Source organism: Bos indicus, chromosome X, assembly GCF_029378745.1.
Source record: "Bos indicus isolate NIAB-ARS_2022 breed Sahiwal x Tharparkar chromosome X, NIAB-ARS_B.indTharparkar_mat_pri_1.0, whole genome shotgun sequence".
Classification (NCBI taxonomy): domain Eukaryota; kingdom Metazoa; phylum Chordata; class Mammalia; order Artiodactyla; family Bovidae; genus Bos; species Bos indicus.
The window spans coordinates 127032521-127054430 of record NC_091789.1 but is presented as its reverse complement, the minus strand read 5'-3'; the positions used below and the strand labels follow the sequence as shown (position 1 = coordinate 127054430).

The window sequence follows — 21910 nt, the reverse complement described above, 5'->3', positions numbered from 1 at the left end:
CCACCGTACCCCTGCACTCAGACCAGAGGATCCAGGCTAGCTCTTAGGCCCCAAGACCATCCACTAACCCCTTGGGGGTCTCGGGAAAGAATGCCTCGGTCAGGCTCTGCTGGATCCCGGATTTGCTCAGTAGAGGGAGAGCCATGAGCCCTATGGAGTGAAGGAGGGACCCTTGGGGGGACTGAGGGCCTCCATACACCAGAACGGCAGCCATGTGTAACCCCCGACTCACCGCGATTTGACTGCAGATAATCCGGGCAGCCGCCAGGCAGCTCTAAAGGCTGAGGGGTCCCTCACTGTGACCTGGGATGCCGGACACTCGAAGAGGGAACTTTGTTCTGAGAGGCTGGCACCTGGTCAACAGAGGGAGGATGTGAGGGTTCGGGAAGAGTCAGGATGCGGACCATCCACCCAGACAAATGGGCAACTCAGGATTTTCACTTCTGGTCAGCGCTTCCTCCTGGCCAAACACTGGGAAGGGGGGTGGGAGTCTGAGAGGGGAGCTTCTAGAATGCTTTTGAAGGGGCAGCTGCGAGACACCCGAAGGGAAAGTGTTGGGACCCTTCAGTGGGGGTCCGGTATGCCCTCCTGTCGTCTGGGGTGACAGGGAAGGTGGCAGCGTCAATTTCAGACAGGAGAGGGAACAGGCTGGGTGCAGGTGAGGGGGCATTGGATATGGGGGTGTCTCGCACCGATTTACATCCTGACTCTGAATGTCAGCTGAGAGGACCTGCCTCCCCTGCCAGCCCCCAGTGGTCCCCCTTTTAATGCCCAGGCAGGACTGTCTGCTGTGCCCCAGGGGTCACTCTCTCTTGCTACTCAGTGGTCTCAGGGGACAGGCTGACCAGGAGAACAGGAGCCCTGTGGTTCCTAGAGCACTGCCCTTGAGGACCCCTCAGAAGTGGCTTCCATTCAAGCCAGGGAGGACTCTCCTCGATGAAGGTTCTCACAGCATGTCCTCGTCCCTCCTCCAGGTGCCTTCCTGCCTGCTTTCCTGCCCGCACTCCCACATGGGGTCCCTGACCTGCTGTCACCATGCCTCGGAGGCACAAGAGCAAGTCCCATGCCCGTGGGAAACGCCACCAGGTCCGGGGGGACACTCAGGAGGCCCAGGCAAGTACTGCTGAAGCCCCAAGGGAGGAGTGCCCATCCTCCCCCTCTTCTGCCCCTCAGGGTTCTCCCCTGAGCTCCCTTGCTGCTGGCAATCACCAGGAGCTTCAGGGAGCCATGGTCCCTAGCTCTCCTGATGCAGGGCCTTCATGTGCAGGATCTGATGCAGGTTTCCAGGGCCCCGAGAAGGAAAATGCAGGTGCCTCCCAGGAAGCCCCTGCCACTCAGAACACTCACAAAGATCCTCTGGCCAGGAAGGCCAGGATACTGGTGGAGTTCTTGCTGGAGAAGTACACCAAGAAGGAGCCCATCACGCAGAGCGCCCTGATGAAAATCGTCAGCAGGAAGTACAGGCAGCAATTCCCTGAGATCCTCAGTACAGCCCGTGAGCACGTGGAGCTGGTCTTTGGCCTGGAGATGAAGAAGTCGACCGTAGCAGGAATATCTACACCCTCATCAGCAAGCTCAACCTCGGGGCAAACGATTGTCTGAGTGATAATGGGGGGCTGCCCAAGTCCGGTCTCATTATGGTGCTCCTGGGGGTCATCTTCATGAATGGTAACCGCGCCACCATGGAGGAGATCTGGGAATTCCTCAGTATGTTGGGGATCTATGCTGGGAAGAGGCACTGCATCTTTGGGGAGCCCAGAAGGCTCATCACCAAAGATCTGGTGCAGAAGGAGTACCTGAACTACCGCCGGGTGCCCAATAGTGATCCTCCATGCTAGGAGTTCCTGTGGGGCCTGAGAGCTTGTGCTGAGACCAGTAAGATGAAGGAACTGGAGGTTCTAGCCAAGTTCCACGGTAGGGTCCCTAGTTCCTTCCCAGACCTCTATGACGAGGCTCTGAGAGATCAGGAGGAGAGAGCAGGGCGGAGAGGTGTGGCCAGGGCTCCCACCATGGCTGAGGCCAGTGCCCCTTCCAGGGCCAAGTCCTGCAGCTCCTCCCACATCTAGGGAGGGGGTCAGGGCACTTTGTTCCCTTTGTGTTGGAAGAGAGCAGTCAAGTTCCTAAATAGTGCAGAGTAGTAGGGATGAGGGAACAAAACCCATATCTTCTTACAGTTTTAAATGGTAAGCAAGATTAGGTCTATTTTGTTTTAACAAAATATACATCTGTTTTCTTGTACCCATATGAGAAATAACTAATGAATGATGACTTAAATTAGAAAGGTAAAGAGGTGAAGGAGGTGTTTAGTATTTTCAAATGTTTTTACTTTTGATAAGGTTTATTGTGCTTCAGAATTCAAATGTATGAATCATATAAATCATAGTTTCCAGCCGTTTTAATGTTTTAAAAGTTAGGGTGTTTGTAAAACACACTGAAAGTACTGAATATATTGTTCACAATACATACAAGATAACATGATATTAGAAGAGAATTTTTCTTGAAAAGTAGTCAAGCTTCTAAAGAGTGCATGGTGTGGGTAGTGGTGTTTAGATCACATTTCTCTTTCTGTTTCACATGAGTAACTTCTACATATTATTTGTTTAGATTTTTTTGTTCTTAAAATATTTTTACTTCTACAAGGTTGCTTTTCTTCAGAGTATTAATTTGGTAATGATAGTGCTCTTATATTCATTGCTGTTTTAAAAGTTTTAATTGTACAGTTGTGGCAGATATTAAAGAAATTCAGGAGCCATCTATGTTGTCTTTATGATCTGAAAGTAGGTAACATAGCACTGCAAGAGTGATTTTCATGCTAATGTGAAAGAAGACTACAGAAACTATTGAGAAACAAAAAGAAAACGGAGAAAACAATAGAGTAAAAAGTCTTTAAGTTGTGGTTTACCTTCTTTCTTTGAAACTTTTTTTTAGTAAAAATAAAAATACTTTGACTTATTTAGCTCATTTAAGAATATTTGTTTCTTTTGTCCTAATTCACTGCATATACTCTGCTATCTCTTGGATTAAAAGTAAACTCAGATGGGAAGGTGGTATTTGAGGGGTTCATAGTAATCATAACTTCCATTTACGACAAACCAATACTTCTTGCTCAGTATGCCACTGCTTTACATGTAGAACATGCATTCCAGCATTCATGCAGGATCAGATTTAGCAGACTCCATTCATGGATGGATTACTTGCAAATTTCTCAAGTTCACAAACTGATGAAGTGACCCTCCTAGGACTAGTCCCCCGATCTGGATTAGTGCAGAGCCCACAATGTGCCACTTGTCCCAGCCTAAGCCAGACATCACGTCTTTTCATTCATTTTTCCTCTAAACATTCCAAAAAATATGTCTCGTTGGATACGTGGGGCCCTGTCCCAAAGAACTGTTTTCGAATAAAGTTTAAAAAATGCTGATAAATGAATGATATGAAAGAAGACAAAACTACTCAGGGACAATGTGGTCATGAACACATGCAATGTCAGATACCCTGAAAAGATCAATATGCCCTCATTTATCCTTCCTGATTCTCAGGGACATAAAGCATAAGCTTAAGCACTGTGTCCTCAGGTCAATGGATGGAAGAGTCCCAGCCTCTGACAGTTATCAAGGGGAAGATTTTGGAACACTAGGGGTCCCACAAACTATATCCTGCTTCTTGCCTTGTGTGGCCATGGGGAGAGCAGTCTGTCTGAAGTGTGCCTTCTTTTCCTGCATGGCAACGGTGGAGGGGTTCTCAGGGAGGTGAGTGCTTTGGTCTTGGGGCAGCAGCTCCAATTCTGCCCAAGTAGGAGATCCTAAGAGGCCTTCGTAGGATTTACAGTGAGGACACTGGGTGCTGATCAGTGGAACCCCCATAGCAAGGGGGACGGCACAGAGGAACAGGGAAGGGTAGCCACGGTGTAGCTCTCTCACCTCCCCTTCTGTTGTTTCAAGAAGGCGAAAGCCTTGGCCACAGGCTAGCTGATTCAGCCAGTAGAGAGGGTGGAATAAGATATGCTACCAGAAGTCAAGGTAAGAAACCTGATCTAAGACTAGGGGACCACTAACTCCAGAAGAGACTGGAGCCCTAGAATGTTCTCCTCAGAAGACCCCAGTAGCTTTGCACACATCTGGTTCATTCTGTCTTCCAATCCAGAACTTCCAAGAAAGTAATGGCTTTGTTCTGAGGAGCACAGCCTGAGGTGAGTGGAGGCTGCAGTCTGGGTCTGGTCAGGGGTGAGGATGAGGTCCCTAAATGAGGGGCAAGAGGACCACTCAGCCCAGAACAGGGGAGACTGTGGAGGCCCACCCCTGATGTCAGCCCCAAGAGACCCAGGAGAAAGCTTTCTGGCTGAAGTGCTTCTCTTTCCGCTCGAGTGGTCTCAGGGAGGTGAGAGCCTTGGTCTACTGGGAGAAACCTCACTTCAGTACATAGTGGAAGCTAGTGACTCCAAATGAGAATAAAGGGACTGCACCTAGAACACAGCCCTGCCCCTCTATACCTCGCACTGGCAAATTTGGGAATGTGGGCATGATGCACCCCTCATATTTCTTTTTAGTGCATCTCAGGTGGTGAGGTGCTGGGGTTCAGGGGTCAACCTCAGGAGGAATTCCAGGTCATGCCAAGAGTCAAGTAGAGGACCATGAGGACTAAAGGAACCACTCACACTATACCACTTTTATAGAATCCCTCCCCTAGGGTCAGCCATGAGTGACCACAGGTTGGCAGCCCTCATAACCTCCAAGGAGGTCTCAGGAAATTTAAGGCTGTCGCATGGGAGGACAGGTCTCGTTAGGAGATGGGAAGGCAGTGTGAGGACCTGGAGAGAGGACATTAATAGTGAAGAGAGGGAGGAAATACGGGTCTTCCTGGGAGCCTGACTGAGGACAGGTGCAGCCAGCCATCAGAAGGCCTCAATTTCCAGTCACAGCTTTCTGTCCTGAGAGACAACAGGTAGATGTGGTAAGTTAAGCAACCTCTGCTTTCTTCTATTGGGTCTCAGAGAGTTGTTGGCCTTACTCTGAGCACATGTCCTCAGGTAAAGAGACAGGAGCTGCAATACCTCCCAGCAGTTCCCAGAGGACCCCTGGTCATTTCTCCAGAGGATCTTCAGGTAACCCTTGATGTGGCAGGGAAGACAGTTCTTTCATACGTGGGTCAGCTACTCTGTGCAGACTGATTTCCCTGGGCCTTTGTCCTTCCAATCCTCCATGATAATGGGAATTGAAGGAAGGCTTCAAACCAAGTGTCATGGTCCTCCCCTCAAGTCCTTGCTAAGAAAGTTTACCTTTGATGTTTCTGCACATGCATGACTGCTCCTTCCACTTGTTGGGAAGAAAATTGCTCACTAAATTCCAGACAATAGTCCAAGCTGGAGACCTTCATTAGAAGGCTCCCACCAAGAGAAACGACAGCTCTTGGCTCGGGGAGCCTGCCTCCATATGACAAGGATAGAAAAGCATAGGATACAGGTAGCTGTCCCAGGTGACTGTGGAAAAGAATCCACGTCCAATGCAGGAGATGAAGGTTTGATCGCTGTTGTGGAATATCTCCTGGAGGAGGTAGTGGCTACCCATTCCAGTATTCCTGCCTGGAGAATCCCATGGACAGAGAGCCTGGAGTGCTGCAGTTTATGGGGTTGCAAAGAGTCAGACATGAATGAGGGCTTGAGCACAGACAGACAGACTGGTAGATCTAGAAGTCTAGGAGGCGAACAGAGATAGAGAAACATAGGAACAATTGGCAGACCGTTGTAAGTTAATATTGTTCAAGAAAGGCATCAGAATGTAGTGGAAGAAGGCAGGTTTGTTTAAATATAAAGCCATAAATAATACATGAGATGTTCCCCAGGCCTTTAGGTAAAAGAGGAATGTCACGACCCTTCTATCCATTTGAAGAAGTTCTATAATAATCCAAGTTTGACCTCATAAGGTCAGACACTCTCCTGCTCCAAATGAATTGAGAGACAGTGATGTAAGCCTGACCTGTACTCAAAGAAGGCAGTCTTTCCTAGTCCTGCACTTTCCGTTGACTATAGAATGTATTCCACTTAATCTTCCAGGCAGAGCTCCGTCACCTGACTGCTTGCATCTCTTACAAGCATCCTATATAAATTAATCTATTTCTTGCCTAACACTTTGCCTCTTGCTGAATTCCTTCTGTACTGAGACACAAACAACCTGAGCTGCCTACGTCCAGCTACCAGGTGAGTGATTCTAATTAAAAGACCATGGTTCAAGTCTTAAACTGGATTTTTGGGGGGTTGGAGTCCTGGCCATGTGGATTTGAGTCAAAACCTGATGTGATAGGTTGCAGCTAGAGGAGGTCTTCATGCCACCCCTTCAAAAATTTTAAACTACGGCCTGTTAAACTGGCTCATAGGGCTAGAATTAAAGTCACTTTCTTCTGCATTTCTTTGCACCTAGACTCCCAATATCTTTACCGTTGGGTGTCCAAATCCAGACATTGTATGCCATGAATGCCTCCACTTTGTGTTTATAAAATTCAAGCTGAGAGTGTCTAAAGGATAAGGTGAGAATGGACAAAAAAAGAAAAGAAAAGAAATTGATCTAAAAATTTTCTGGCTACCTTCTGAAATATGGCTGTCCTGGTGCCTCAGATGGTAAAGAATCTACCTGAAATGGCAGGAGACCAGGGTTCGATCCCTGGATTGGGAAGTTCCCCTGGAGAAGGGAATGGCAACCCAGTCCAGTACTCCTGCCCAGGGAATCCCATGGGCAGGGGATTCTGGGGGGCTACATTCCATGGGGCCACAATGAGTCAGACATGACTTAGAGACTGAACAACAACAGCAATCCTCTAACACTTCTTCTACTTTACCACTTCTTGCTGCAACTAGTGAAGCCCATGTGGCCTAGAGCCTGTGCTCCACAGTAAGAGAAGCCACCACAATGAGAAGCCAGTGCACCCCAATGAAGGGTAGCCCCTGCTCCTCGAAACTAGAGAACACACACGCAACAAAGAAGAGCCAGCACAACCAAAATTAAATACATAAATAATTTTTTAAAAAAACAATACTCAGGGAAGCCACAATGGCCCCTGGGGCGAGAACTGAACCACATTCTGCCCAGCAAGATCACAGGTGAGGGATGCCACAGCCATGAAAAATCCATAAGGGAATTCAGTGACACCCAAAACCCCTTATGAGCATTCGTCATTTCCTTTTCAGATGGGTAACTGACTGTCCATCGCTAAAGAGTTGTCCTTAGGATTCCAGCGAGGTCCCTTATGTCCAAGTCTTCCTTGCCTTTAGGAAAAACTCTGAACTTCGAAAGACTTGGCAGGTAGACTCTGCTGGCTTGGCAATGCTTAATTTGTCTACAAAAGCCCTTCTCCTTCTCCAGATGATACCAACCCTCAGCCAGCCACTGATCCCTGTTCACAGGAACTCTTTTGGGGAAAAAGAAGGAGCCTCTTGGACCACAGACCTCTTCTTCACTATACTCAGCATTGAACACCGCAGCTCCCAGCCCCCATCACCAATGCTTTGCCCTCTATCCTGGAGCTCCAGAACTCCTTAAACTCTACCCACCTCAGGAAGTCATAGGGCCCACCAGACTTCCATAAGAATCCAAGTTCCCCTCTCCATGCAGGATCTCAGTTGGATAAAACAAGATTAGGGAAAATTCTCAGATGACCCCAAAAAATATCTAGACAAGTTTATATATCTATGACTTTTGAGTTAACCCAGAAGGGCATTTATATCATCCTTGCTCAGACACTCTCTCAGGCAGAAAGGACAACTATATACAGATTCTGCACTCAGCTGGGAGACAGCTATCACATGGCAAAGTCCCAACCATTTCCCATGGGAACAATGGCTGTTCTCTGCTCAGAATCTAATTGGGAGTATAATACTTGAGCCAGGTTAGCAGCCAGGGATGCTTTGTCTTCCTCTTCCCCACCTGAACACTGGTGGTCAGAGCACACCCAGAGAGGCTCCCTGTTCTGGCCAATGACCACCACTAGGTTTCCAGCCGTGTCAAGACAAACCAAGACAAAGAGCCAGCATGGGGTGTCACAGGTGCACCAAGACCTAAACGGTGACTACTGTAACCCAGGGTTCATGATGCCATATTTATAAAAAATAGCACTGTGGTTTCTGTCTTCCCTCCCACTCCATGGATTTTATGTGGGTACTTATGGGTAACTGCCTGCACACTAGGAGAAAAGTTATATAACCTTAAACTGTCCATCAACTTGTCAGTCAAATGACACAGGAACACATGACCCTACCACATGGCAGGACCGCTTCTGGTTTCCAGACAGCCTGCTCTCCTCCTTCTCAGAAGTGTAATTTTGCTCTGCTTCATAAAACCGGTACTTAAAACTGCACTGTTTCTCCAATAAATTCTTTCTCATTGCGAGGACAAAAACAGAAAATCAGCATTCCGCTGGTGAAAATATGGATCACATATTTATTAGTGTTTTTCAGGTTCCAGTTAAATTTTTTATATTTTATAATGCAAGTTTAGAAACTTTTGATTGCTGTGTGATCTAGAACAAGAAAACACAGCAATGGAAGAGGGATTTTCATGCAAATTTGAAGAGACTCTGGAAAAATAACTTAGGTTAAGTAAAAAAGAAAAGAAAAAGTCAATTTTGGCAAGTTTTTGGTTTTGTTAAATTCTTTTAATACTCCTTTTTAGTAAAAGTATTTACTGAATTTATTCAAGATTGTGGGAGAAATTAAATAGTGATAAAGTAGACAACTTTATCATTGTCACTCGTATTTCCAACCACTAATTGAGTATCTACTCCATGGAATGCTCCATGGAAGAACTGGGGATGGTAATAAAAGAAGCCTGAGCCACTGTCCATAGAAGTTAAGTGTCTATAAGTTGCCACCACGTCAAGCAGATGGGGAGATACCCTTTGAGACCTAAACTTGTGACAAGTTGAAACCAGGGATGAGAACGAGAGGAGGTTTCAGATTACAGAAGTCAAAAGTAAATGCTTAGAGGTGACGAATGTGGGCACTTCGGAACACTGCAGTTCCCTTGAGGATGTAATTTGAAGTTAGGTGGATTGCTGGGCTAAATGAGGCTGAGTGAATTGAGGGCGAGGGGTGACCCTGAAATGGGGGGATTAAGTTGAGAAGCTGAAGAACGGAATGGAAGATTACCCTTGATTCTTACTTTGAGACTGTGGGTAAAACACAGAGACTCTCCACCTGGGACAGGAATATAATGGGTTCTGTGCTCCTGCCCCAGTATACGGAAACACAGTGCACAAACTGGGGATTTAACCCCACTGCCTCCAGGGTGTTTGCCAGAAAGAAGGGTGGCATTTCTTTGAACTGAGATATCTAATACCCACTGTAACAGCAGTCTACACGCTGGGGTCAGAGGCCACTATGTTACAGAAATGTTCTACTACCTATTTTAGGCATAATTTGGGGAACTTCAAATGAAGGCTACACTTTTCGTGCTGGTGAAATTAATGAAAATGGAGGGTGGTGCTATGGGTGAAAAGGCAACTGGAAGGGAAGATCTTTGTCCTTGACACAAATTCTAGAAGTTCTGAGTAGCATCCAGGCAGGAGAGATTCCCCTACATTCAAATGGCACATTTACAAATGGGGAAATTTTATTTACTTTTACTAAGCAGAACTGTGTTCATTCTGAAAGTGCCACGTATTTCTGATATCTCATGCAAATAAATAAACATCACAAACTATGGTCTGTGGTCATTTTCAGAGGAATAAATGTCATTCTTTGAAATCCATTTTTGCAACAGCTTTATAAATATCACATATATTACAATAGTTCTACAAAATAGGGTTTAGAAGACTCACTTTGCAGATTACGAATTTGGTAATATTCTCAAGTTCACAAGACTTGTGACAGAGCTGGAAATAGACATTTGGTCTGCATCTGTCAAGAGGCCACACTGTCCCACTCCTCCAAGCCTGAGGCAGACCTAGTGTCCTTCAGTTCTCCTGTCATCTCACTACTCCAAACTGTATTTCAGAGGCTTCTGTTTCAAGACAGCGGTGTAGGAGGATGTCTGTTCATCTCCTCCTGCACCATAACTGCAACTAGCTGTTGAACAACTATCAACAGGAGGACGCTGGAACACACCAAAAATGATACCCCACGTTCAAAGAAAAAGTGGAAGTCGCAACAAGATAATAGGAGGGGTACAATCACAATGAATTCAAATCCCATACCTACTGAGTAGGTAACTGGAGAACAAAAATACCAAAGAAGTTCTCCCACGATTGTGAAAGCTCTGCAGCACACATCAAGGAACGCAGCCTGCGGTTCTGACAAAGGGACTTGAAATTCCCTGGTCATTTGACCTTGAAGGGCAGTGGGATTTGATTATAGGACTGCCAGACAAGTAAGGGAAACAGACACACCACTCTCGGAGGGCACAAACAAAGTCTCACATGCACCAAGACCCAGAGAAAAGGAGCATTTACTCCACAGGAGACTGAATCAGACATACCTCCAAGTGTTTGACAGTCTCCTGTGGAGGCATGGGTCAGGTGGGGCTCACCACATGGATGGGGGCACTGGCAGAAGCAGTCCTAGAGGTCCTCCTTGGCGTAAGCCTTCTTACAGGTCGGCATTAACTCTGCCATAGAGACCACAGACCCATAATTCAAAAACAGACAAGCACTCTAATGTTCACTGCAGGACTGTTTACAACAACCAGCAAATGGAAGAAACGTAGATGTACATCGACAGATGCAAGTATAAAGTAGCTGTGGAAGGTATATCCGATGGCATATTGTTCTTGTTATTTTGTCGCTAAGTTGTATGTGATTCTTCTGAGACCCCAAGGATTGTAGCTCACCAGAATCCTCTGTCTTTGGGATTTCCCAGGTAAAAATACTGGGGTGTGTTTCCATTTCCTTCTTCAGGGAATCTTCCTGACCCAGAGATTGAAATCATGGTTCCTGCATTGGCAGGCAGATTATTTACCATTGACCCACCAAGGTAACCCAGTGGAATATTACTCAGTCAAAAAAATGAACAAAATTTTGTCATTGTTAGAGAGGTGGATGGACCTAGAGAGTGTTATACAGAGAAGGAAGTAGGAAAGAGAAAAACAAAGACTAAAAATTAACGTATATATGTGGGATCGAGAAGAATGGCATAGGTGACCCTATTTGCAAAGTAGAAATGAAGTCAGTGATATAGAGAACTAATGTATGGTACCAAGGGCCAAAGGGTTAAGGTGGGAGGAATTAGAATATTGGGATTGACACATACACACTATTGATACTATGTATAAAATAGACAACTGTTGGGAATATACTGTATACCCCAGGGAACTCTCCTCAATTCCCTGGGATGTCCCCAATGCGAGGGAAATCCAAGGTGAGAGGATATATGTGTATGTATGTCTGATTATTTTTAGCATGGAACTGAAGCTAACGCAACATTGTAAAGCAAAATACTGCAAGAAATATTTGCTGCCATTGACTCTAAACTGTGACTGTATATGTACTTTTATTTAAACATTCCTTGATGTTCCAAAGAGCAATGCAAAGTAAATCAGATTTTTCCTTCATAGGCTGTTATTTCACACAGTGTTTTTTTATGTTAACATGTATCTTTCAAAATGTAAATGTCATACAAAGGAAACTAGGATTAATAACTTTTTAAATTTCTCTTCTTTACTTTAATTGCTTTTACTTTCCTAGTTAGTATGGGAGAGCAAAACATGCCATCTCAAACTGTCTCTTTTGATACACAGATTGTTCTCATTGAAAATAATCAAGGCCAAAAGACTCAGAAAGGTACTTGATCTTTGGCCTAACTGCCTGAAAGAACTTAGACAAAGGTCCTGTTCCCTGAAGAGAACTATGACCAGAGATACCTGCAAAGATTATGGGCAAGGTGTGGTGGCAAAATCTTGGCAGGGCCTAGAGATGAGAGTCCACTCTGTGGCCCGGGGTCTCTGCCTGGCACAGAAAACATTCGTTTACCAACATTCCCTTTCCCATCTCCATGTGAACTGTCTTCCTATCCTTTCAGGTCCCAAAGAACTACCATTAAAATTTTCTTTTCTCTTTGGCTCTGGGCTTTGGCCATGTTGATGAGTTATTCCGTTTTCCTCAGTTTCTCTCACGGTTATATGTTATTGTACTTTTATTTTATCCTATTAATCTGTCTCACATCAGTTTAATTCTTCGACCACCCACAAAAACCCAGAAGGGCAGAGGGAAGTATCATGCTCCTCCATATTAGCTACATCTCACATATTTCTCTCTGTGTTCAAAATCCCTAATGAGGTATTCAATAACAAACTAATGGCTACGAATGTCATTAAGGATTTTACTCATATTGATATAATTACATATTTCTTTAGGCTTTTCTAATTTTTATTTATTTATTTACTGAGCATTACCCCGCCCAATAGAGCAAGAGCCAGGTTTCCTCATAGCCAGTCCCTCCCATCAGCAAGCTTCCACAAGCCTCTTCAACTCATTCTTCAGAGGGCAGACAGAAGAACTTCAATACCCTATTCTCTAGAACGAAAACCACAATCACATTTAGCTAACCTAAATGATCGCATGGATCACATCTTTGTGCAACTCAAAAGCTACGGGCCAGGCTTTGCAGGGCCAGCCAAGGTGGACAGGTCATGGTGGAGAATTCTAACAAAATGCGGTCCACTGGAGAGAAGAATAGCAAACCACTTCAGTATCCCTGCCTTGAGAACCCCATGAACATCATGAAAAGGCAAAAAGATATGATACCAAGAGATCATACCAGGGGGAGATACCTGAGCCCCCCAGGTCACTAGGTGTCTAATATGCTATTGGGGAAGAGCCCAGAAATAGCTCCAGAAAGAATGAAGAGACTGGGCGAAAGTCAAACCAACGCTTTGTTCTGGATGGGTCTGGTGGTTAATGTAAAGTCCAATGCTGTAAAGAACAGTACTACATAGGAATCTTGAATGTTAGGTCCATGAATCAATGGAAATTGGTTAAGCAGGAGATGGCAAGAGTGACCGTCAACATTTTAGAAATCAGACAACTAACATGGACAGGAATGGGTGAATTTAACTGAGATTACCATTTAATCTGTGGGCAAAAATCCATTAGAAGAAATGGAGTATCTCATAGTCAAAAAAAGAGTGCGAACTGCAGGTACTGGGTGCAGTGTCCACAAGGACAGAATGATCTTGGTTCATTTCCAAGGCAAAGCATTCAGCATCACAGTAATCCAAGTCTATGCTCCAACCACTGTTGCCAAAGAAGCTAGAGTCCAGTGGTGCTATGAAGATGTACATCACAGCCTAGAACTAACATCCCCAGAAAATGTGCTTTTCATAATAGGGGACTGGAATGGAAAAGTAGGAAGTAAAGGAATAACTTGCAGCTGAAGATGGAGAAGCTCTACATAGTCTACACAAACATGACCCGGAGCTCACTCTGGCTCAGATCATAAGCTCCTTACTGCAAAATACAGACTTAAGTTGAAGAAAGTAGAGAAAATCACTAGGCCATTCAGATATGACCTAAATCAAGTTCCTTATGATTATACAGTGGAGGTGAGGAATAGTTTCAAGGGATATGATCTGGTAGGAAGACTGCCTGAAAAACTAAAGATGAAGGTTCAGAACAAGGTATAGGTGGTAACCAAAATCATCCACAAGAAAAAGAAATGAAAAAGGCTAAATGGTCATCTGAGGAGGCCTTTCAAATACCTGAGAACGAAGGGAAGCAAAAGGCAAAGGAAAGATATACCAATCTGAATGCAGATTTCCAAAGAACAGCAAGGAGTAATAAGAAAGCATTTTCAAGTGAGCAATGCAAAGAAATAGAGGGAAAAAATAGAATGGGAAAGACTAGAGTTCTCTTTAAGAAAATTAGAGATACCAAGGGAACATTTCATGCAAAGATGGGCACAATAAAGGACAGAAACTATAGGGACACAACAGAAGCAAAAGATTTTAAGAAGAGGTGGCAAGGATATACAGAATAACTGTTCAACAAAGGTCTTTATGACCCAGATAACAGCGATGTTGTGATCACTCACTTAGAGCCAGACATCCAGCACTGTGAAGTCAAGTGGGCCTTAGGAAGCATTCCTAAGAACAAAGCTAGTGGAGGTGATGGAATTTCAGCTGAGCTATTTCAAACCCTAAATGATGACGTTGTTAAAGTACTGCACGCAATATGCCAGCAAATTTGGACCACTCAGCAGAGGACACAGGACTGGAAAAGGTAAGCTTTCATTCCAATCCCAAAGAAGTGCAATGCCAACGAATGTTTAAACTATCATATAATTGCGCTCATTTCACATGCAAGCAAGGGAATGCTCAAAATCCTTCGAGCTACACTTCAACAGTATCTGAAAAGAGAACTTCAATATGTACAAGCTGGATTCAGAAAAGCCAGAGGACTCAGATATCAAATTTGTAATCTCCATTGGGTCATAGGCAAAGCAAGAGAACTCCAGAAAAACTTCTACTTGTTTGACTATGCAAAAGCTTTGCCTGTGTGTATCACAGGCAAATGCAAAATTATTAAAGAGATGGGAATACCAGACCACCTCACCTGCCTTCTGAAAAACCGGTTTACCAGTCAAGAAGCAACAGTTAGAAGTGGACAAGGAACAACAGACAGGTTCAAAATAGGGACACGAGTACATTAAGACTGCATATTGTCACCCTGATTATTTAAGTTATATGCACAGTACATCATGAAAATTCCTGGATGGATGAACACAAGCTGGAATAAAATTGCCGGGAGAAATATCAATACCTTCAGATACGCATATGATACCACCATTATGGCAGAAAGTGAAGTGGAACTAAAGAGACTCTTGATGAGAGTGAAAGAAGGGAATGAAAAAGCTGGCTTAAAACTCAATATTCAAGAAACTAAGATCATGGCATCTGGTCCCAACACTTCATGGCAAACAGATGAGGAAAAACTAAAAACAATGGAAGATTTAATTTTCTTCTCCAAAATCACTGTGGATGGTGGATGCAGCCATGACGGTGGTGGTGGTGGTTTAGTGACTAAGTCGTGTCCGACTCTTGTGACCCCATGGGCTGTAGCCTCCCAGGCTCCTCTGTCCATGAGATTCTGTAGTCATGAATACTGAAGTGGGTTGCCATTTCCATCTCTAGGGGATCTACCTGAGCCAAGAATTGACCCCAGATCTCCTGCACTGCAGGCAGATTCTTTATCAACTGAGCTACGAGGGAAGCCCCAAATTAAAAGATGCCATGAAATTAAAAGATACTTATTCCTTGCAAGAGAAGCTATGACAAACATAGATCACATAATAGAAAACAGAGACATCACATTAGTAAAAGAGGTGTGTCTAGTCAAAGCTATGATTTTCCCAGGGGTCATGTGTGGATATGAGCGTTGGACCATAAACAAGGCTGAGAGCTGAAAAATTGATGCCGTTGAACTGTGGTGCCAGAGAAGACTCTTGAGAGTCCCCTGGACATAAAGGGGACCAAACCAGTCATTCCTGAAGGGAATTAATGCTGAATATTCATGGGAATATCTGATGCTGAAGTTCGAAACTTTTGGCCACCTGATGGGAAGAGCCGATTCATTGGTAAAGACCCTGATGTTGGGAAAGATTGAAGGGAAAAAGAAAAGGAGGCAGCAGAGGATGAAATGGTTGGATGGCATCACTGATTGGATGGACATGAGTCTGAGCCAACTCCAGGAGATGGTGAAAGGATAGGGAGCCTGGCGTGCTAAGGAGCATGGCGTCACAGTCAGAGATGACTGAGCAACTGAACAAAAGCAACAACACAGAACTGCAAAAGAACAAAAGTAAAATATATTGTAAGCAATGGACAATATGTAATAATACCATATTGATATTAGTTGCTCAGTTTTAACAAATGAACTTGTATCAGTTGAACCAATCCAAGATGTTAATAACAGAAGATGCTAAGTGGAGGAAGAGACTGGCTCTATAGGAACTCTGTACACTATCTGCTAAATTTTCTGTCATCCTAAATCTGTTCTTTTAAAAAATACAGAGGCTCACAAGACAAGATGTTGGCCACTCATTATGAAAGAAATGCAAACCAAAGCTACAATGATGCATCACCTCACACTTGCCAGAAAGGCTATCATAAAAAAAATCTAGAAACGATCAGTGCTGAAGTGGCATGGAGAAAAGAGAACCCTCTTGCACTTTGAGGGGGAATGTAAATTGATATAGCCAATATGGAGAACATTATGGAGAGTCCTTTAAAAACTAGAAATAAAACTACCCTGTGACTCAGCATTCCCACTACTGGGCATACACACTGAGAAAGCCATGCGTGAAAAGATTCACGGACCGCACTGTTTATTGCAGCACTATTTACAATAGCTAGGACATGGAAGCAACCACCTCAACTTCCACTGACAGATGAATAGATACAGAAGTTGTGGTAGATATATACAATGGAATATTACTCACCCATAAAAAGTAACAAATTTAAGTCAGTGGCAGTGAGGTGGATGCACCTAGAGTCTGTTTCACGGAGTGAAGTAAGTCAGAAAGAGAACAAAAACTATTGCACATTAATGCATTTATATGGAATCTACAAAATGGCACTGATGAATATATTTGCAGGGTAGGGATAGAGACACATGTAGAGAAAGGATGTGGACACAGCAAGGGATGGAGAGAGAGGGACAAACTGAGAGTGGCTATGACATATATGCACTACCATGTGTATAAGACAGAGCTAGTGGGGAGGTGCTCTACAACAGAGGGAGCTCAGACTGCTGTTCCATGACAACCTGGAGGACTGAGATGGGGGTGGCGTGAGGGATGCTCATGGAGGGGATATATGTATACTTAGAGCTGCTTCATACTGTTGTACAACAGAAACTAACACACTATAAAACAATTCTCCTCCAATTAAAAATTTTCATAAATGCTCTACTGATTTAAAATGTAGAAAAAATCTGGACAAGAACACATAGCCAGTACAGAGTTATATACAACAATGCCAAATGAATAAGAGACAGGAACAATGAAGAACAAAAGAATACGTAGGAATTTATCCTCGAATTAAAAATCTTAGGAAACACACACAAAAAGTATTCAAACATACAAATAACTTCAGCTATCTTGTATAAAATAGATCACCTTAGCAAAACCAAGAGTCTGGCCTGGAAGAATCAACAATTACTTAGATCACGTAATAGAAAATCCAGCACAAATAAAAGCAACCATACCAAAAAAACGTACCTACAAAGAAACCTCAGAACAATGTATAGGTTCCACATAGACTCAACAAGAAGAATTTGCTGACAGGCTTAGGACAAAGAAGTCTCAAACAGAATAGTATGTTATGTGTATTCATGAGGAGCACATATTGTAAGACTGTCGATGTTGCTTAACTCCTTTGCAGATCTACTCCAGTCAGACCAGCTGAGACCACAATCAAACATGGGCTGCTGTTTCCTGTACCCAGCATAAACCATGGAAAACTTATACAAGGAATAAAGACAACTATTAACGGAAGCAAAAGCACAAAACTAAATAATCCCCCAGGCAAAATAAGTCTCTAATGAACTTGACCCTATGAGTGTCAAGGTGAGGGAGTCCTCAGAGACTGACAAGTGTGTGCAGGTTACAAGGGAAGAAGACAACATGATCAGCAGGAAAAGGCTTTAAAGTTCAGCCCTTGATTCTTCCACTGTGCCCTGGGGCCATGAATGGCTATAGCCTCACTGAAGGAATCTGAGGTAGCATCTCAGAGCTCCCATGCCAAGACCATGGGGAACAAAATTTTGAATTGGATGTGGCAGCATTGCCCAGACGTCATGAAATAACCAGCACAAACTTTGTTAGTGGATGACAACTGGCCCTTTTAAGTGATCACCTTAATAGACTATCATGCAGGGACTAAAAGAGAAAACTTAGTACCCCAAAAATTGTACCAAAGGACAGAAATTCACCTCAGAAATTTCGAGCAATGCCCCTGCAGTCGACTAAGAGCCCATGTGAGAACCGTCAGGCTAAGGAGCCCTTTCACTTACTCTGCTGGGATGGTATGGGGCATGGCTGGGGACAGGGGTGGATTCATACCAGAAAGGGAAGGATTTCCAGGCCCTTCCAGCAGTCAATATGAAGATCCTGAGTGAGATGTGAGGGGTTCCACACAACAGAAGGCAGTCTCCCATCCTTCCCTCTCAGCTCATCTTACCTGCAACAGCCATTTCCTGGAAGCCTCAGGCAGAAGGGTCCAGAGGAGATGTACGTGCACTTCTCAGCAGGAGTCTCAGGACTTGATGATGAGGGACTGGATGTCTTCGATGGGAGGCCTTGGCCTCAGGTCAGCAGATGGGACACAGCCCACCACCTACAGGGGTCAAGGGAAGACACGGAGTGTGGACGGAGCATCACTCAGCCCAGAAGACGGGGCCCGAAAGTGCCCTCCCTGTCATTCTCAGGAGTTCCAGGAAGCCTGTAGGGCCAGGCCAGAAACAATTCCTGCCAGGGTGCTGACGGAAGCTAGAGCCTGGGAGGGAGGCCCATAGACTCTGCTTGGTACAGGGAAGGTCTCAGGATCCGCGACGATTCAAGGAAAAGTGCACATGCCAATCCTCCGGGAAGCTCCCCCAGAACCCCGCCCACCCTGGCCCTGCCTCTGCTGTCGGCCTGGAACACAGAACCACATGACAGGAAGTGACGACCACGCACACACGCTGGGGTTGCGACGCCATCTTTGAGAGCTGCTGCCATTTTGAGAACTGCCGTGCAGGGTGCCCAGACGGACGACTCCCAGGTCTCATCAGGTGTCCAAGTGTGAGGTGACGTGAGTTACAAGTGTGGGACACACTTCCGGCACGACCAAGCCTTTCCCTCTGAAAAGAGGGGGCCAGACAACCCCTGGCCACCCTGCCCCTGCTCTCTGCTGGAAGATTCGGGCCTGCATCTTAAGCCCCAAGTCCATCCACTTCACCCAGTTAGTCTCCGAGAGGAAGGCTTCAGTCCAGTGCTGGTGGACTCCAGTTCTGCTCAGTAGACGTAAAGCCCCGAGCCCTGTAGCTATGGGAGGGACTCTCGGGGGGGGACTGAGGGTCTCCACACCCCAGAACGGCGGCCACGTGAAACCCCCACTCCCCGCGACTTGGCCTCGGAGCATCTGGGTGGTATCCGGGCAGCTCTAAGGTCTGCGGGTCACCCTCCCTGCGATCTTGGATGTGGGAAACTGAGGTCGGAGGGGATCTGGGTCCAAGGGGTTGGTAGCTGGTCAGTACAGGGAGGATGTCAGGGCTCGGGAGGAGCCAGTGTAGGGACCATCCTTCCAGACACTCGGGCGAATCAGGACCCTCCCCTGTGGTCAGTGCTTCCTCCCGGCCAAACACAGGGAAGGGAGGCTGCTCTCTGAGTGGGGAGGTTAGAGCTTGCTTACAGAAGGGCAGGTCTCGGGACCCTTAGGTGGGAGGCTGAGCACTCCCTCCTTTCCTTCTCCAGAATCACAGGGAAGGTGGCAGCATCAGCTTCAGAGCAGAAGAGGGATCGGGGCGGGTGCTAGGGGTTATTCCCCATTTTTCATCCTAACTCTGAATGTGAACTGAAAAGACACGCCTCCCCTGCCAGCCCCCACAGGCCACCCTCTAACGCCTAGGCAGGGCTGTCTGGCTGCACCCCAGGGCTCACTCTCACTTCCTCCTCAGGGGTCTCAGGGGACAGGCTGACTAGGCAAACAGGAGACTTGTGGGTCCTAGAGCAGTGGACTCAAGGCCTCCTATGAAGCAGACTTGGTTTAAACCGGGGACAACTCTCCCTGGTGAAGGTGCTCACATTTCTTCGTCCTTTTCCAGGTGCTCTCGTTGTCTAACTTCCTAACTGCAGTCCTGCCTGCGGTCCCTGAACTGTGTCGTCATGCCTCGGAAGCACAAAAACAAGAATCATGCCCACGGGAAACGCTACCAGGTCCAGGGGGACACTCAGGAGGCCCAGGCCAGTGCTGCTGCAGCCCCAGGAGAGGAGTGCCTGTCTTCCCCCTCTTTTGTCCCTCAGGTTTCTTCCCAGAGCTCCGTTGCTGCTGGAAATCACCAGGAGCTTCAGGGAGCCATGGCCCCTAGCTCTACTGTTGCAGAGGCTTCCTGTGCAGGATCTGAAGAAGGTACCCAGGGCCCCAAGGAGGAAAGCGCAGATGCTGCCCAGGCAGCCCTGGTCACTCGGAGCATTCGCAAAGATACTCTGATCAAGAAAGCCAGCATGGTGATGGATTTCCTGCTGGAGAGGTACATCATGAAGGAGCCCATCACACAGGACGCCATGCTGGAGGTCATTGGCAGTAAGTTCAAGCAGCACTTCCCTGAGATCTTGAGCAGAGCCTCTGAGCGCGTGGAGCTGTTGTTTGGCCTGGAGCTGAAGGAAGTCGACTGCAGCAGGAACATCTACACCCTCGTCAACAAGTTCAGTCTCGGGGTTGAGGAAGGTTCAAGTGATGAGGAGGAGCTGCCCAAGTCTGGTCTCCTCATGGCGCTCCTGGGCATCATCTTTATGAAGGGTAACCGTGCCACTGAGGAGGAGATCTGGGAATTTCTCAATGTGTTGGGGATCCATGCTGGGAAGAAGCACTCCATCTTTGGGGAGCCCAGAAAGCTCATCACCAAAGATCTGGTGCAGAAGGGGTACCTCAACTACCGCCAGGTGCCCAATAGTGATCCTCCGGGCTATGAGTTCCTGTGGGGTCCGAGAGCTTATGCTGAGACCACTAAGATGAAGGTGTTGGAAGTTCTGGCCAAGATCCAGGAAACGGTCCCGAGTTCCTTCCCAGACCTCTATGATGAGGCTCTGAGAGATCAGGTGGAGAGAGCAGGGCTCAGAGGTGCGGCCAGGGCTCCAGCAATGGCTGAAGCCAGTGCCTCTACCAGGGCCAAGTCCTACAGCTCCTCCCACATCTAGGGAGGGGTCAGGGCACTTTGTTCCCTTTGTGTTGGAAGAGAACAGTCTACCTCTTAAATAGTGCAGGGGTAGTAGGGGTGGGGGGAACAAAACCCATATGTTTTTCTCAGTTTTAAGTAGTAAGGGAGTTTAGGTGCACTTTTAACAAAATAACGCATGTTTTCCTTTTATCCATATGAATAATATCTAGTCAAAAACAGATGATTTCGGTAGGCAGGTAGAGGCGTTTGGTATTTTTAAATATTACCACTCTTCACAAGGTTTATCTTGCTTCAGAATCTAGGTTTATTAATGTCATGGAGTCATGTTTACTGTTGTTAGGTTTTTGACTAAGAGTTCATTATTTGTAAACAAGTTGAAAAGACTTCAATATTTTCCTTATGGTACAGAAAGAGGTAACAGAGCATTGGAATAGAATTTTACTTGGAAATATGTAAGAATCCTAGAGATAAATATTTGGGATCACAGAGCTTTCAGAGTAAACGCTGGTTTATTCTTCGTTTGTCTTCTTATCTGTCCTCTTTCCTTGTAAAAGCTAATAACATGGACTTAGATTTGCTTAGCTTATTCAAACTGTATGACACTTAAATCATAATAAAATAGAGACTTTGCTCGTTATTTCCGTTTTCTCCCAAATTAATTGACCATCTTCTGTTTAGAAGGCTTTCTTATAGTACTGGGTTGATAAGAAAATGAAGCCCAAGCCACTGCCCATGGAATTTTGAGTCTAGCAGCAGGGACGATATAAGGAAGGTGGTGAGCTAACTCTAAGGAATAAACAAATAAATTTAAATGGGGGAGGTGTGGAAGAGGAGGTTCCAGATGAGAGCAAGCAAGTCGAAGTTACATGATTAAGGCGGCACTGGGTCTTGGGGAAAGTCTAGTTCCTCGGTGGGAGGTCATTTTCAGTCCAGATGCATGATGGGCTAGATGAAGCTGTGGGAGTGATGCCAGACACTCATATGATGGTTCTCAGAGGTGAGGCTGTAAACCTGGAATATATCTAAACCATATATTCACCGTTATTTGGGGATATCCGAA

General features: G+C 45.6%; 1 protein-coding gene and 1 pseudogene across 1 annotated transcript; both read left to right on the top strand.

Moving 5' to 3' along the window:
- Window positions 1–1035: 1035 nt before the first annotated feature.
- LOC109554928 (melanoma-associated antigen B4-like) lies at window positions 1036–2884 on the top strand (annotated as a pseudogene).
- A 15787-nt stretch (window positions 2885–18671) lies between these two features.
- On the top strand, window positions 18672–21594 carry LOC139180979 (melanoma-associated antigen B4-like). The gene is made up of 2 exons (XM_070783611.1): window positions 18672–18759; window positions 19777–21594. Exon 2 carries the CDS (start codon window positions 19838–19840, stop codon window positions 20867–20869), a length of 1032 nt encoding a protein of 343 aa, XP_070639712.1. The 5' UTR covers window positions 18672–18759; window positions 19777–19837; the 3' UTR covers window positions 20870–21594.
- The last annotated feature ends 316 nt before the right edge of the window (window positions 21595–21910 follow it).

Excerpts from the sequence above, each read along its gene's own strand:
- LOC139180979 (XM_070783611.1), top strand. The coding sequence starts at position 19,838 with ATGCCTCGGAAGCACAAAAACAAGAATCATGCCCACGGGAAACGCTAC.